The 12,641-nt window shown below is 37.4% G+C and overlaps 2 protein-coding genes across 13 annotated transcripts in view; one reads left to right on the top strand and one right to left on the bottom strand.

The window, feature by feature from the left end:
- The window catches only part of RYR3 (ryanodine receptor 3), a 581,512-nt gene extending 573,418 nt beyond the window's left edge, over positions 1 to 8,094 (top strand). For 10 of the 12 annotated variants that reach the window (XM_073348831.2, XM_073348834.2, XM_073348830.2 and 7 more), the window contains 4 exons: positions 201 to 265; positions 376 to 476; positions 4,574 to 4,625; positions 7,089 to 8,092. In XM_073348831.2, the coding sequence (XP_073204932.1) occupies positions 201 to 265; positions 376 to 476; positions 4,574 to 4,625; positions 7,089 to 7,184 (314 nt within the window). In that variant the 3' untranslated portion in view covers positions 7,185 to 8,092. Of the gene's footprint in view, positions 1 to 200; positions 266 to 375; positions 477 to 4,573; positions 4,626 to 7,088 lie in introns of all 12 variants that reach the window. The other 2 variants (XM_073348839.2, XM_073348838.2) reach the window with 2 other exon arrangements.
- The window catches only part of AVEN (apoptosis and caspase activation inhibitor), a 175,365-nt gene continuing 170,517 nt past the window's right edge, over positions 7,794 to 12,641 (bottom strand). The window contains exons 5-6 of the mRNA XM_073348840.2: positions 11,995 to 12,340; positions 7,794 to 8,600 (exon numbers count right to left, since the gene is read on the bottom strand). Of these exons, the coding sequence (XP_073204941.1) occupies positions 8,482 to 8,600; positions 11,995 to 12,340 (465 nt within the window). The 3' untranslated portion in view covers positions 7,794 to 8,481. The remainder of the gene's footprint in view (positions 8,601 to 11,994; positions 12,341 to 12,641) is intronic.

Here is a 12,641-nt window from a genome sequence, read left to right as displayed (position 1 = left end):
TTGGCACGCGTGCTCCAGGTTGCCTACCCATGTCATGTGCTACCTGCAGGCACCACCATGCTAAGGCAACTGGAGTCTATGCTATCTGGTGTGCTGTCCTTTTGATGAAGCCTAAAACAGCTACTTCTCTCCCACTCCATAACATGGAAAAGTAATACTGAGAGGTTTTTCACATTACATCTTTCCATTTAAAACAACAGGTCTGATTATTGATGCCTTTGGTGAATTAAGAGATCAGCAAGAACAAGTGAGAGAAGATATGGAGGTAGAGCAACCATATTACATTCTGTACTGTTTCATATTATATCTTAACTAACTGATAAGAACCTAGATTACTGTGTTAAGAATGTGCTAATATCTTCATTTTCTTTCTAGACCAAATGTTTCATTTGTGGAATTGGTAATGACTATTTTGACACGACCCCACATGGTTTTGAAATGCATACTTTACAAGAGCACAATTTGGCAAACTATCTGTGAGTATATTTTTGTTACTGTTTATTCCCAGTGTCATGTTAGTTGAAGATCACCCTATGGAGGCTTTCAGTACAGCAACAGTATGCTTGAAATGCATGTATCTGAACAGCCCTGCTGTTGGGGCCCACACAATTTAAGCACATCTCAGAGAAGAAAGAACAAACATTTGATGCTTTCTGGCTCTTCCCCTCCCACTTTTATTTTAAAGTGGGTCCCACTGTTTGTTTTTTTTTAAGAGTCTTCTCACTGAGTGTTGGTAAAAGGTAGAGGCACATTAGCAAGAATGGGGCTAATGTTCAGCCAAGGAGGAGTCTGCACCGCTATGATTTTTGGTCCATTAAGTTAGGCAGTGCTGTTAGGCAGTCCATTCTGAAGCAGATAAATACATGATACAGCACCAAAAGGGAGATCTTTTAATTTAGAGTTTCATATACAAGCAACAGTAGCTATTTATTGAGAAGAAATCAACAGGAAATAGATTAACTATCGGTCTGCTCCTGCAGTTCTGCACTGAAATGGCCTTTGCTGATTCTCTGTTAAGCGGAGTAAATAGCCTCACAAAGAACTGCAATTTCCAAAGTAGTTTAGCCAATGCATGCAGTTTAAGCTACTAGGGCCCAAATGTCCAAAGAGAGGCTTATAAGTGACTGGTCCCAACTGCCCACATTAGCAAATACTCACAGAGAAGACAAGTTAAGAGGGGGGAAAAATGTGTCAACAGCAAGAGAGGACCTGAATGGCATGAGATGGCAGTCCTTGGTTCTGGCTTTGACATGTGGCATCCGATCGTAGAGTGCACATGCCACCAAGAGCCTAAAGTGCATTGGAATATTCTGGGTACTCACAGGGCAGCAGACTGTGTGTATTAGGAGAACTTGCCTTAAGAATAAATAACCTTATTTCCTTGGTTGGACAAACTCCCGCTGACTTCAGTAGTTTTACCAATGTACAAATTGCAGACTTGGGCCCTCTTGCTTGCACTAGATCACTGGATTTGACATAAGCATTGCTTAATGGTTTCTGGTTTATAGTAAACTACGTTTTTCATTTCCGTAACAGTATAAAGAGGCTAATGAATCTCCCTTCATACAAATAAACAAGGACTTCTTTGTATTCTGGTTTTATGCAGATAGTAAGGCCTGGTCTGCATTAAAAGTTAGGTCGAACCAGCTATGTCTCTCAGGGGTGTGAAAAATCCACACCTCTCAGCAATGTAGTTAAGCTGATCTAACCCATGGTGTAAACAGCACTAGGTTGATGTAAGAATTCTTCCATTTATCTAGCTACCACCTCGCAGGGAGGTAGTGCTTACATTGAAGTGTTACAGCTATGCACCTGTAGCATTTCAAGTATAGACAAGACTTAAATCTCAGTAAGAAAATGGGCCATATACCACCTTCCCAACCCCCAAAAAACCAACAGATTTTACAGGCCCAGAGAAAAGAGAGCAAAGCAGATCTTGAAATCAACTCATCTAATTAGGGTCTTGGTGGTGGTGGTTGGTTTTTTGTCACTTGTGGTCAGAGTAACTAAACATCAGCAACTCTTAAGGTGGGAGAACATGGCTTTGGCACAGTTTTCACACAGAACAGAATTGCTAAATTATAGGATAACTGTCCTCTATTTAATTTCCATGCTATGGTAGATCACAGGGTATTCTTCTGCCCACTTTCAGAGGGAGCTGTATATCACCTCTTTTCTTTGTCCATTAACATGGAGATTAGATGCAACTTTTGCACTGTTTCTTTGTATCATTATAAATATAAAATGTCAAGAAAATCGGTTTGCTGCTAAAATATTTTCTCAAGGAGTACAATGATTATATTAATACACACATTGTAACTGATTCATGACCAAGTTTACATCTTACAGTATGCCTGGGAGTCTCATATACATGGCCAATATATTTGTTCACAGTATAAAAGTAAAGCATGAAGTGCCTGCTTTGGAACAGCACAAGGCTACAGTAGAAAGATGAAGGGAAGTACCTGATTTATAAACTGTGGGTGTTTATTTCAAAATCACTTGTGAAAATATATGTACAAAAAGAACAAGAACACCACTATGTGATTTGACACAGTCAAGCTGTCCCAGAGAACTGTCTGAGATCAATTCATAGTTAAGGCGTTCAGAATATAAAGCCAAATCATTTTGAAGAATGAAAGGCTTATGATCAGCTTTCAGATATTCTTGGTGTATAGAGGGGCTAAACTGCTGGATAAGTTTCTTGTTAGGTATAGCTTGATAGGGATATGATAGCTGGTGTAAAAAATCTTTTCCAGGACTGCATCAGAAACACCAGACCTTTGAAATGGTATTTTCATGAACATTAAACTTGTTGGCAGTACCCCAAAGCCACTTATTTCTGAAAATTACTGGGTTTCCAATCATAACACCAAAGTTAGAATAGGCACTAACATAAGTCAGAGTGCTAATACAATTTCCTTCTAATAATCCATAGAGTTTAAAATGCACAAGTGCATCTTAATCGTTGTTCCAAGATGTTTGAAACCATCAGTTCTCTGATTGGTGTTATAATAAATATGTAACTAGACTAAAGCTAAGGTTCCTGTGAAGACACTGTTTTTTCATCTCTTGGTGAAGCAGATACTTTAGGGGAGGTACTGTCATGAGTTGAAAAAAGAAATGCTATTCCCATGCTGTTTTATTACGAGGTATTAATGACGCTAGAGTCATTATGGGGATGCTTGTATTCTTTCTGTATGGCTTGACTTTTTATTAAGTCTTATGATCTTTCGGTATCAGGAGGGTATTTCCAGTCATTTAAACATTCTTAGAGAAAACAAGGCTGGGATTTTCAGTGGGAGTTAGGTGTCTAAGCCTAACTTCCCTAGTATGCTTTTAAACTCCCAGCCCAAAAGGGCTAGGATATCCCTGTGAGGCTATGCTGGGTGATGTCTAGGGAAAAATTATGCAGCTCTTGAATCCCCCCCCCCAATGTGTATGAGCCCTAGAGGCTACTCTAGCCCATACTCTGCATTAATTCCTTTCACGGTGACCCTCAGTACCTAGCAAGTTACTCAAACTAGACACAGAATTTCCTCAATAGTGCTTGACTGTATGCTAAGATACAAATTATAAAACCAATGTTGTTATAGGGCTTGTCTTCAGTGCAGTGTTAGTTCCAGTCACCTACACTCAAGTTAACTCCTTTTGAGTTAGCTTAGTTCAAGTGAGAGCAGTCACACTGCAAAACACTCAAACTGTATAGAGTGACTTGATTAGCAACACTAAGTAGCTGAGTCCCTACTGCATTACTAGCTTGAGTGTAAGCACCCCCCAATCTTCAATAGACAGCCCCCTCCTGGGCCAGCTAGCTCAAGTTTAAAGTACTACTTAAATCAAGCTAGATATTTTTACGTGTGCACAGAAGTCAGGCACACGTTGTGCAAGTTACACAACTGCTGTGAAGAAATGCCCAAAGTAAATTCAAGCCACATAAGGCCAGAAGAAACCACTGTGATCATCTAGTCTGACCTCTTGTATAACACAAGCCACAGAAATTCCCCAAGCATAACATCCAATCTTGATTTTATCAATGATGGACAATCCTCCACAACCTTTAATAAGTTGTTCCAATGGTTAATTACTCTCACTGTTACACTTACACCTCATTTCCAGTCTGATTTTGTCTAGCTTCAACGTCCACCCATTGGAGTATGTTGTACCTTTCTTTGCTAGACTGAAGAACCCATTATTAAATATATCTTTCCTTTCCTATGTAGATACTTATAGACTGTAATCAAATCACCCTTTAACTTTCTCTTTGCTAATAATAAAATGAGATAAGGTAGGTTACCTTTGATACTGATAACTGGGATTTCACATCCAGTGTCTGTATTAATAGTATCATAGGAACTAAAAACTGCAGAGGGGAGGGAACTCAGAGGACAGAATCTGGCCCTGAACGAATGCTTCTAACTTTATAACATGTTCACAACTAACCTCAATGCTATTTTGTTAGTTTTGTTAGCTAATGTGCAGTTTGCCTTACACCTCATCTCCGTTTGTCAGGAAATATAAAATGCCGTGTTAGATTTTGCACATTAACAAATATTTCTTGTGCTTGTTTCAGCTTCTTTCTAATGTATCTCATTAATAAGGATGAAACTGAGCACACTGGTCAGGTGAGTATGAAGTAGAATTTTCAGAGCAGGCTAAAATGAAGCATAAATTCATATTTTCATCTTCAAGGTCTGAGTATGAAACTTCAGTCTTGACATCACCACACTACTAAACTAACCCTTCCCAACACACCAAACTACTAGCATGGGGAGGCTACCATCGGTAGGGGATGCGGAGTTAAGGTTGTGGTCTGTGGTAAGGTGTGGGGCTGGCAGAGCAGAGGATACATACTTTTAAATATACTTTTTGTATCTGTGTTTGTGTGTCAAGTAGCAAATAACAACCCTGTTTCACAATGTAGTTTTTGTATGTTGATTTAATTTGTAAAAATAAGCCATTATAAAACCTTAAACCCATAGAATTGTTTCCTCTTTTTAAAAAATGCATTGTTCTGAAATTGGTTCTAGTTATTTTCAAATGTGCAACTGATTCATGTTTAATTGTCCAAGCTGGGAGAAAAAGACCATCAGATTTTTAAAATTTGTATAATTAAAGATACTAATATGAGGATATTTATTCAAAAAATGTTTGACAGGTTCAAAATTAATGGGACACAAATATTTTAACTTTCTCTTTAAGGATTTTTTTTTAAGTTTAAACAAACATAAGTACAATTTAAAACAAAACTTTTAATTAGGAAGGCTTAATTTGCAGTACAATAGTTGTTAAATGCGTATTTTATATTGGATGTGTCCAAGATTTTCTAAAAGAATATTTATTTACATTTAAAATGATGAAGTTTCAGAACAAAGAAAAGTCCACTGGTAGCTAAACTGATTTACAGTTTATCTAGTTGTATTAGTACGAAGCCTCAGTACACATTTAATTGGCTTAGCTTGATTTTGTAACTTACCCTATGAGCTAAAAACAGTTTGTGCCTGTACATGGGGGTTTGCACTGGGATAATGAAATTGATTTAATGACACTGGTGTAACATTTCATAGACCATGACTGAGGGCTTGTCTGCACCGCTTAAGTCAGTGTAACTTATGTCGCACTACATCGACTGAAAGCAGTGTCCACAGATTCCGCCTCTCATTGAGGCAGCGTCAGACATGTTACAGCAGAGTAGGTGCAGCTGTGAAGAATGTAGAACAGTAGTGTAGACTAGCCCTAAGAGACACTTTTCTCTCACTATGCCCTGAAAATTTACTTCTGGGTATTTACGTACAGAAAGCTGCACAGTTAAACTTTAGCGCAGGTTTCAACAATAAGTTTATAAAGGTTGTATAATGTCCTCTGCCATCAATTGTAATATGTGTACATTGTAAGGACAAAAAGAAAAGGAGTACTTGTGGCACCTTAGAGACTAACCAATTTATTTGAGCATAAGCTTTCATGAGCTACAGCTCACTTCAGCGGATGCATACTGTGGAAAATACAGAATATGTTTGTTTTTATACACACAGACCATGAAAAAATGGGTGTTTATCAATACAGAAGGTTTTCTCTCCCCCCACCCCACTCTCCTACTGGTAATAGCTTATCTAAAGTGATCACTCTCCTTACAATGTGTATGATAATCAAGGTGGGCCATTTCCAGCACAAATCCAGGGTTTAACAAGAACGTCTGAGGAACGGGGGGGGGGAATAAACAAGGAGAAATAGGTTACTTTTTATAATGAATCAACCATTCCCAGTTTCTATTCAAGCCTAAGTTAATTGTATCCTCTGCCATGTACATTGGGCAAACTGGACAGTCTCTATGTAAAAGAATAAATGGACTCAAATCAGATGTCAAGAATTATAACATTCATTAACCAGTCGGAGAACATTTCAATCTCTCTGGTCACTCGATTTCTGATCTCAAAGCGACTATCCTTCAACAAAAAAACTTGGAAAACAGACTCCAACGAGAGACTGCTGAATTGGAATTAATTTGCAAATTGGATACAAGTAACTTAGGCTGGATTCGAGACTGGGAATGGTTGATTCATTATAAAAAGTAACCTATTTCTCCTTGTTTATTCCTTTCCCCCCCGCCCCATTGTTCCTCAGACGTTCTTGTTAAACCCTGGATTTGTGCTGGAAATGGCCCACCTTGATTATCATACACATAATCATACACATAGATAAGCTATTACCAGCTGTATGTATATAATCATACACACAGATAAGCTATTACCAGCAGGAGAGTGGGGTGGGGGGAGAGAAAACCTTTTGTAGTGATAAACACCCATTTTTTCATGGTCTGTGTGTATAAAAACAAACATATTCTGTATTTTCCACAGTATGCATCCGATGAAGTGAGCTGTAGCTCACGAAAGCTTATGCTCAAATAAATTGGTTAGTCTCTAAGATGCCACAAGTACTCCTTTTCTTTTTGCGAATACAGACTAACACGGCTGTTACTCTGAAACCTGTCATTGTAAGGACAGTACTAATTATGGTTATTTTGTATAAAGCAATAACTGAAAATAAACATATCTTAAAATTAAAACACCTTTTTTCTCCTACTGTTTCAGGAATCATTTGTATGGAAAATGTACCAAGAAAGATGCTGGGATTTCTTCCCAGCTGGAGATTGCTTCCGTAAACAATATGAGGATCAACTTGGATAAACTTATCATGAAAGAAGCTAATATGTTAATGAAATGTAAAACCCAGTAAAAATTAAAAACTTACCTTTTATAGTGTAATTCAAAGGTCACATTTGTTTACCATCTCTTTACTGTGAACTTGTTTAAAACCATCCACTTAGGATTTTTGTGCCTAGCAGATAAGACAAGGGCCTTATAGTCTGGATTTCAATTTTCCTTTTGAAAAAAAAAGGGGGGGGGGGGAATCTATACATTGAAGATTTAGTTACCTTAAACTTTCCAATTCAAACGGAGACTGAAATTGTAACTGTTTTTGACCCAATGTTTGGTGGTATAGTTGAAAGGGCTAAAAGAGACATCATTTCTTAAATGCACAATATCTGAATCTTAAGCACTTGAATGTCAGGTGACTATGACTCACATTGTGAAATTAAACATTTTAACTGCAGTCTAATTTTTCCCTTGGTATTTGCTAGTGAATGTATCAAGATACAGCTTGAAAAGCTTTAAGCAGTCAAAGAAAAATTTTCAAACACTTTATCGACCTTGAAATATCGATTAAGTGCCTTAAAACCTCTGTAGACATAGCTATGCAAGGTTTTTATTTATGTTAGTGTTTTAGATTGACAGTTCTATTAATTAGTTGTGTTGCTTTTCCATCGTACTGTATGAAATTGCACTTGAAGGTTATTCATATACTTCTTTCAATAACAGCTGGTAAGATGCTGCTGTTAAAAGGCCAAAATTAAATAATGCTTTATGGTCATCTGTAAGTAGTGAAGTTGCTACCTTTATGCATTTTTCTTCAAATAAAATTAAATGCCCGCTGCAATAACCAAATAAATAGTAATTGGGTTGTCTTTGCCTTATTTTTGGCTGATTACATAATAGAAAGCTGATACAACACAGGATGCACAGTTAAACACACAACTATATTTACTAACACTATTTTATTTTTGGAACTATAGATAGCAAGTAGAAGTAGAAACAAACACTCTGTCAGTGTGTATTATTTTGCATCTTACATTATAAGCACAGGTTTTTGAAAAAATCCTAATTTCATTACAAGATCCTTCTTAATGAACTCAATTGTAACTTTAGACCTTTTTGTTTAGAGAACACTTAGATAACATTCATTTAGAATTTATCCAAATGTGTTATTTCAGATATTGGCTGAAATAAAAGTATGCATTCAGTATATTAAATCACTGAGATGAAGCAGCTAGTTCAGTGAATTCTTGTAGACTGATATTTTGTACTTAACTTCTGCCATGTTCATTTATTTTTCATTTACTTGCATGACAATGAAATGTGGGCTTTAGGAGATCATACTATCCAACCAATCTTCAAGCTCTTCCTCAGTAATGTTTTTAGATGTAGTTTTCTGCTGTTCAGATGCTGAACTCATTTCTTCAGTCACACCCAAGTCGAGCGGAACTAAGAAAATAAATACAGGAAACAATTCGATGTAAAGTTTATCTTTGCACTATGGAAACTTTTGAGATATGACAAAGTTAGCATTTTGCTTTTCAGTTCCTGATTGAATAAAAAGAAAGGATGACATTTAAATAGAGTGTATGTCAGCTAACTGGGAGAAATCACAAAAAAGCAGGTGAGTAAAGCAACCAGTATTAGGTGGCTGCCATCTGACTAATCTGCTGGATTTTTTTAGGGCCACTGTAAAAGAAGAGCTTATAGCTTCTAACAGGGCTAAGTTTCCAGTCTACAAGATTCCTAACTGATCCCTACTCCACCCCCCTACTGAGATCTTGTCTCGTGTCCCGTGCAGACTTCCTCTTATGTGAGAGATCAGCAGGAGATCATGGCAGCAGAGCTCCTTTTGTGATTATTAGAGGGTTATCTTAGTGACTACACATTTATGTGTGCATTTTATTTTTCACTTAATGCAAATCTTCTAAGAAAACATAAAATATCACAGAAATCATTCTCAGATGTGCTATTTCAAGGTCTTTTTTTACACTCTGGAGTAACAGCTCAAGGTTTCTTGCTCTGTTCATGGTGGCAGTTTCTCAGATGTACAACCTTAACCTCAGAATTTTTAACAACAAACAGTAAAATCACCAGTGTGAGAGAAGCTGTAAATTACAATTTCAGTTTCACATCTTTTGGGGTTTTTTTGGTGGAAAGCATGAAAATGAACATTTAAACATCTCTTTATTGAACTCTTTGAAAAACGTTGCAGGCTCAGCAAAATCCTGCCAGCTACATCCTTTTCTAAAGCATTAAGGGGCCATGCAGACTTCAGTATGTATAGGAAAGCTGCAATTAATATATAACTAAATCAACACTTAACTTTTAAGTGTAGACCAAGTCTTAGACAAGCTTTATCTTAACTTAGATAGGTCAGTCAGCAGTGTGGAAAAAACCAACCCCCCCCCCAACAGACATAGTTATGCTGACAAAACCCCAGCACAGATGCAGCTCTGTCAATGGAAGAGTGCTTCTGTCCTTTGGCATGGTAGTGTTTCCACACAGGGGGCTATGCTAGCATAGACTCCATAGTGCAGATGTTGCCACAGGGACCAACAGAATAAAATATACTGGAGTTTCCTAGACAGGAATTTGAATACATAAGCCCAATAGGTATTAGGATAATTTTCAAAATATGAAAGCCTTACTACATCTATGCTTTCCACAATCTATCCTGAGCCAAGATATGCAGGTATCTCACTTTTGGTTTTGGTGAAGATGGAGGAATGATGAAAATTGGGTTTATAAGAGGCAACTAGCTTCAGTCTTTACCTACAGAGGTTCATCTCCCTAATTATATTTAATTAGTAAATGATGTGAAAAATATTTTGTAAAAATAATGGAATCATAGTAATATGACACCTCGTTACTGGTGAGAATTTGGAAGAGATAACCAATTGTTTCGGTGTGGATTAACAAGCTTCTACTGTACTTAGCATCTTCAGTAAATTTCACTCAAGGATTATACCCATTTTTGAGTCCTAAAGCTTTGGAAATTACGTTAGTTAATATTACTCTTATGAATCAGACATAATTGCAGTTAAGAATATATTTTTCTAAAAAAATGTAGAAGACAAAAGTTTAAAAAGTATTTTAAAACCTGTCATCAGAAACAAACCCCTGTGTGTTTTCCCCAGGCTTATTAAAAGGTTAGTAACTGAGTAATAGCACTGCCACTCAAAAGGCTACTGAAATCTTTCATTGACCGATAACTCCCGAGCAGTGAGCCGTTACGTGTTTAAACTTTGCCAACTAAGGTACCACGTTGCAGAAGAGCTCTATCGATCTCTTAAAATGTTCAAAATGAGCATGCTGACTACAGTAAAGTTCTTCACTGATGTTACTCATTGTCCTTGAAAATGAAAATTCCATTAAACTCTTCAGTGGAACATCACTTTCTGTATTATAGGGTGGAAACGTTTCATCAGTTATGTACACCAGTTTTCTGCCTAATGTGTTTTGGCAGATACATCACTGTGCGGTCTGCTAGATCCAAAAGCAGCATAGTAACTACTGCTGAGTATCTTGCTGTTGACAGGACATTTTTTCAATTCTAGCTCAGATAGAGAAGCAAAAGTATCCTGCAGGTAATAGGATCTTGTTCTGCGACGTTATTAGCTCTACTCTTGCTAACTGATGTTACTTCATTTCTAAGGTTATTAACTCATCTAGAGTGGAGGTCCTTGGGGCCTAGGGAGGTTGCTGAGGGGGCTCTACAGCAGTGAGGAGGGAGGCATCTGTGTTCACTGTCAGGCACAATTCAGTCAGGATTTCTGCATGCAAGTCCTGACTGGCTCCTTTTCCTTCATTCTGGGAACTAAACCCCTCCCCATCTCACAGTGAGCTGCATCTTGTGGACGCTAGGTCCTGCCCTTTCATTCACACAGGGGACATAACATCTACAACAGAGCTGGGGGAGGGGAGTAGAAGGAAGCTGGCACAAAGCCCAGAAGTATGTCTAAGATCAGAGGCCAACAATTTGAGTCCAGCAATTCTGCTTGGGGAAGAGAGAGGGGTATGCTTTGAAGTAAAGAAGGCTGAAAGCAGTCAAAGTGGTCCATTGCCTAGGGTCCTAAAGGACTACACACACTATGGGCATTTTTTTAAAGCAGCCTGAAAAAATTGAAGATGAACTGAATAAAAAAACAGTTTAAGATCCAAAATTATTTATCTGCCCAGACGTGAGTTTAGCGCTGTAGATTTTTTTCTGCTATACAGCATACAGTAAGGAATATGACTTCCTGCTCTATTATAGTTATGGGATCACCAGTTACTACTGGCAAGACATACAACTCAGTCCATCACATTTCATCCTATTTAAAAATGGTGTCTATTCCTTATAGACCTATTCTTGGAAGTCAAAGAATATGCATATTTTAGTGAGTACATTTTCTAAATAATGTGTTTAGAATGAGCCAAGTTATGAGTCAGAATATGATCTAGTACCGAAAGGCCTAATACTGGAAAGCACCGTATTCCACTATGCTATAAGTAGTAAAAAAAAGTTGGGGCAGAGGAATGTATTTGTTCTACCACAGTATGTATGAAAGACTCGTATACAGTTCAGTTTTCATCATGATTTTCAACCACAAGCAACTGCAGTAAGTTTTGGAATGTCAAAGTACTAAACAAGAGAGGTGCCTCTCTGAAAGGTCACCTGACAGGGAGAATGAGAATGAACAGATGTGTTCCTACGCAACTCCAAATCAATGACATACACTGTCAGGGATATGGGGATGATTAGAGAAGCATTGCTGACTTACTAATCAGGAGTTTAACTAAAAGCATCACTACAGAAAGAACATACAAACTAAAAAGGAGTTAAAAATATAAATCTCACCATTTTCCATTTTCAAATTGCTCTCAGCTGTCGTGTTGTGGGTTTCTGACAGGAAGTTGTTTTCTACATGAACAGGAGCATCTAAATTTAGCAGTAAATCTAGTTCTTCATCCAAATTATCTGCCTCTTGCTGTGACACAGAACAGCCTCTCTGAAAGGATTCTGAAGAAGTTGTTCCCGGTCCATCTTTACTTAAAGGCATCAAATGGACAACAGAATCACTAACAGGATCAGAGATTGATGCTATTCCACTTTGACCCAAAGGTGGTTGTAACTGAGTCACTCTCCTCTTGCTGTTTTCAATACTTTTAGATTTTATCTGTGGGAGTTCTGTGGGTGTTGATGCCTAAGAGTACAAGAAAAGACTTGGGTCTTCATTATGGTGAACTCAATTGTTACAGTTGAAATTTTAAAAAGACAGAACAATAATTCATGACTCCCACATACAAATCACTTACTTAATTAAATTCAATGGAACAGATTTTAAAACTGCAAGGAAAGTAAATTAATACAAAAATAAATTTGAAAATATTTGTGCAATATCATCTATATGTAAAGGTAACTGTGCAAAATTTTTTAAATGAACTATGAGGTTAAACTCTGAATACACCAAACAGCAGCTAGTGACAGGCATTCAGTACATACAG

The sequence above is a fragment of the Lepidochelys kempii genome, chromosome 6 (assembly GCF_965140285.1).
Source record: "Lepidochelys kempii isolate rLepKem1 chromosome 6, rLepKem1.hap1, whole genome shotgun sequence".
NCBI classification, from domain to species: Eukaryota; Metazoa; Chordata; order Testudines; family Cheloniidae; genus Lepidochelys; species Lepidochelys kempii.
This window is presented reverse-complemented; position numbering and strand designations above follow the sequence as displayed.